This window comes from Cardiocondyla obscurior, linkage group LG07, assembly GCF_019399895.1.
Source record: "Cardiocondyla obscurior isolate alpha-2009 linkage group LG07, Cobs3.1, whole genome shotgun sequence".
NCBI lineage: Eukaryota > Metazoa > Arthropoda > Insecta > Hymenoptera > Formicidae > Cardiocondyla > Cardiocondyla obscurior.
Window position 1 is genome coordinate 6812799 of NC_091870.1, and position 3418 is coordinate 6816216.

The 3418-nt window shown below is 52.4% G+C and overlaps 1 protein-coding gene across 1 annotated transcript; it reads left to right on the plus strand.

The window, feature by feature from the left end:
* The first annotated feature begins 493 nt into the window (after positions 1-493).
* LOC139104352 (uncharacterized) lies at positions 494-2279 on the plus strand. Its single transcript, XM_070659774.1, has 2 exons — positions 494-575; positions 697-2279. The coding sequence occupies exons 1-2, from the start codon at positions 494-496 to the stop codon at positions 2277-2279; spliced, it is 1665 nt and encodes a 554-aa protein (XP_070515875.1).
* The last annotated feature ends 1139 nt before the right edge of the window (positions 2280-3418 follow it).

The window sequence follows — 3418 nt, forward strand, 5'->3', positions numbered from 1 at the left end:
AATGCAAAATTGCGCGTGGTGTTTGACGCGTCGTGCAGGACGAGCACCGGAGTCGCTCTGAACGACGTACTAATGAAAGGGCCGACGATCCAGCAAGATTTGGTCTCAATCTTGCTGCGATTCCGATTATTTACGTATGTCTTCGCCGCAGACATCGTGAAAATGTACCGGCAAATCCTTGTCCATGACGACGATATGCATAGACAAAGGATCGTGTGGCGGGAAAATTCGGGAGCACACGTAACGACTTTCGAACTGAGAACCGTCACGTACGGAACGAAATCGGCGCCGTTTCTCGCCACCGCGTGTCTCAGACACTTGGCGCAGAGACACGCCGATAAATATCCGGTCGGATCAGAGCGCATTTTAAGTAGTTTCTACGTCGACGACGTGCTCACCGGAGCCGACACCGTGGCGGAGGCTAGGCAAGCGCGAGACGAAATTATAAACATTTTAAAATTGCCCCCTCCTTCAGCGGGTTGCAACAATCGTAATGGCAGTTACGCAGGATGTCGTGAACGGTGATTGCACCTCGCCCGCCTTCTTCGTCGCGGCCGAGATTCTCGTCCAGAATGGTAAATCATTTCATGTTTAAATCTTTTATGTTTTTACATTTGTATGTTGATTTTCTTTGAATTGTTAAATTATATGTTTAAACTGTATAATCGGCCTTTGATAAATATCCGGTCGGATCAGAGCGCATTCTAAGTAGTTTCTACGTCGACGACGTGCTCACCGGAGCCGACACCGTGGCGGAGGCTAGGCAAGCGCGAGACGAAATTATAAACATTTTAAAATTGGGACAATTCCAGTTGGACAAATGGGTGTCCAACTGCGAGGCGCTGATTCCGGGGCGCGCCGGGCGAAACGATAGAGCCGTAACGTTCGATGGGGAGCAGACGACTAAGGTACTCGGAGTATGGTGGGACCCGGTGGCCGACGAGTTCCGCTTCGCCGGGGGCGGCGGATTTAATCGCAAGTCGATCACGAAACGCGTCGTTCTCGCGGAGGTCGCTGGATTGTTCGACCCCATAGGTTTTTTAGGACCGACAACTGTAGTAGCAAAAATGCTGCTACAGGAAATGTGGCAATTAAAACTGGAATGGGATGAATCTCTGCCGCAGGAGATTCATCAGCGCTGGGTGGAGTTTAAAAACCAATTGACGTGTTTGACGGAGATCCGTATACCGCGAGGTGTCAAGAAGGCGGGCGCGAGCGAGATGGAACTACACGGATTTTGCGACGCGAGCGAGAGAGCGTATGGGGCGTGCGTTTACGTGCGCACGGGCGGGCGATCCGGACGGCCTAGGGTGGCCCTATTGGCCTCGAAATCACGAGTCGCGCCGGTCAGGGCAGTGTCGCTGCCGCGTCTGGAGTTAAGTGCGGCGAAACTTCTGGCCGAATTAACTCAGAAAATACGTATCGCGATCGGAGATAGACAATGTAAGCAATTTCTGTGGACGGATTCAATGGTCGCGTTACATTGGATTGTGTCGTCGTCGAGAAAATGGAACGCGTTCGTAGCAAACAGGGTCGGCGAGATACAGCGAATTACGGAGATCGCGAGTTGGCGGCACGTGCCGTCCGCTGAAAATCCCGCCGACATACTATCCCGCGGCAGAGCATTAAAGGATTTAGCACACGATTCGCTTTGGTGGACCGGGTCGAAGTTCCTGCGTTTACCGGCTGGGCAGTGGCCGACCACGCGAGCGACCGATACAGCGGGTATCGAAATACCGGAGCGAAAGAATATTGTGACGGCCACAGCAAATATAAAAACCTGTATCGTGCACAAGTTAATGCAGCGAATTTCAAGCATAACGAAAATAGCGCGTATCGTTGCATATTGCATGCGATTCAAGCGAAACAGGCGCGACTGCGGGGGCAAGACGATTCGCCCCGGCGAACTAAAGGTAGCATTAATAATAATTGTACGCTGCGTGCAGCGCGTAGAATTCGCGGACGAATATGCGGCGTTAGCCGAGGAACGAGCGCTGCCAAGTTCTAGCCACATTTTGTCGTTAACGCCGTTCATCAACGAATTCGGCGTGATACGGGTAGGAGGCCGGTTACGGAACTTGGAAATACCGTACGAGGTACAGCAGCCGGGACTAGGACCGCTGATGTGGACGCTGGGCCGTGTGATCCAGACTCATCCTGGGTCTGACGGGATCGTCCGAGCCGCGACATTAAAAACGAAGGGAGGAACAGTCACGCGGCCGACTGTAAAACTCGCTGTGCTTTTATTCGACGGGAATACACAGACAGACGCGCGATAAAAACGAGTAAATGTAATATTTTGACGACTTGCGATCGACAACAAACGGCGTATTTCTGTTGTAATAATGTATATGACCAGAACCCGCCCGCAAATAATAAATTTTGAAGGGAGTCCCTTCAAGGGGGGCGGGGTGTTCGGATAATTAAAAATAATGAAATGACGTACCATTACATAATTAAAAATAATGAAATGACTTACCACTCTGGACGAGAATCTCGGCCGCGACGAAAAAGAGCGTCGGTAGATGACTGCCGAACTCGATGACGTCACACGGCGAATATCAGGTTGGAAGCTTCGCGCTCTCCGCCAGCGACATAACCTTGGGCTTTTTGACGCACTTTTCCGCAGTCCGAAACACAGCACAGAGCGACGAATCGAATGATATGAGTACCGAATATGATTGTCCGTTCCCGAGTCAACGACGTAGACACGTATGCGTGTGCGAGAACGTTCTACCCGCGGCCGAAAACGCGCGTAATTGCGGTGCGATTACCGACACGTCGTCGCGCTCGAGCGTCCGCCACCAGACTAAGATGGCCGGTAAAGAAAGGAGGGAACGAGAGAACCGCGTGAGGAAGTGAGAGAGCCGATAGAGTCCGTCGTCAATCGCGCGCTTTTTCTCGCGAAAATGGTAAACGGAACGAACGACGCCGGCATCTCGAGTCTCACAGCGAACGAGACGGCCCGCGACACGAAATGTTCCACCCGCGCACGTTATCTCACCCACGTTCTTCCGAATTCACTTCCTCACAACGGGACGACAATCACGGCCGCGACAAGAACAGGCGAAGTGCAGATACACGTACGCGATGAAACTGGCGATCACCAGAACCTGACGAAGACGAAAGTAGTCGAAGCGGGCCGAAAGTGCTCGACGCGAAATAATACTCGACGGACGCTGCGCGCTCTCTCCCCTCCGCTCGCAACATAACCTTGGTCTTTTTGACGCACTTTTTCCGAGCCCAAAACAAAGCACAGAGAGACGAACCGAATGATATGAGTACCGAATACGATTGTCCGTTCCCGAGTCGACGACGTAGACACGTATGCGTGTGCGAGAACGTTCTACCCGCGGCCGAAAACGCGCGTAATTGCGGTGCGATTACCGACACGTCGTCGCACTCGAGCGTCCGCCAC

Excerpts from the sequence above, each read along its gene's own strand:
- LOC139104352 (XM_070659774.1), top strand. The coding sequence starts at position 494 with ATGGCAGTTACGCAGGATGTCGTGAACGGTGATTGCACCTCGCCCGCC. Across the intron at positions 576-696 it reads CGAGATTCTCGTCCAGAATG|AGCGCATTCTAAGTAGTTTC; the intron begins GTAAATCATTTC and ends CGGTCGGATCAG.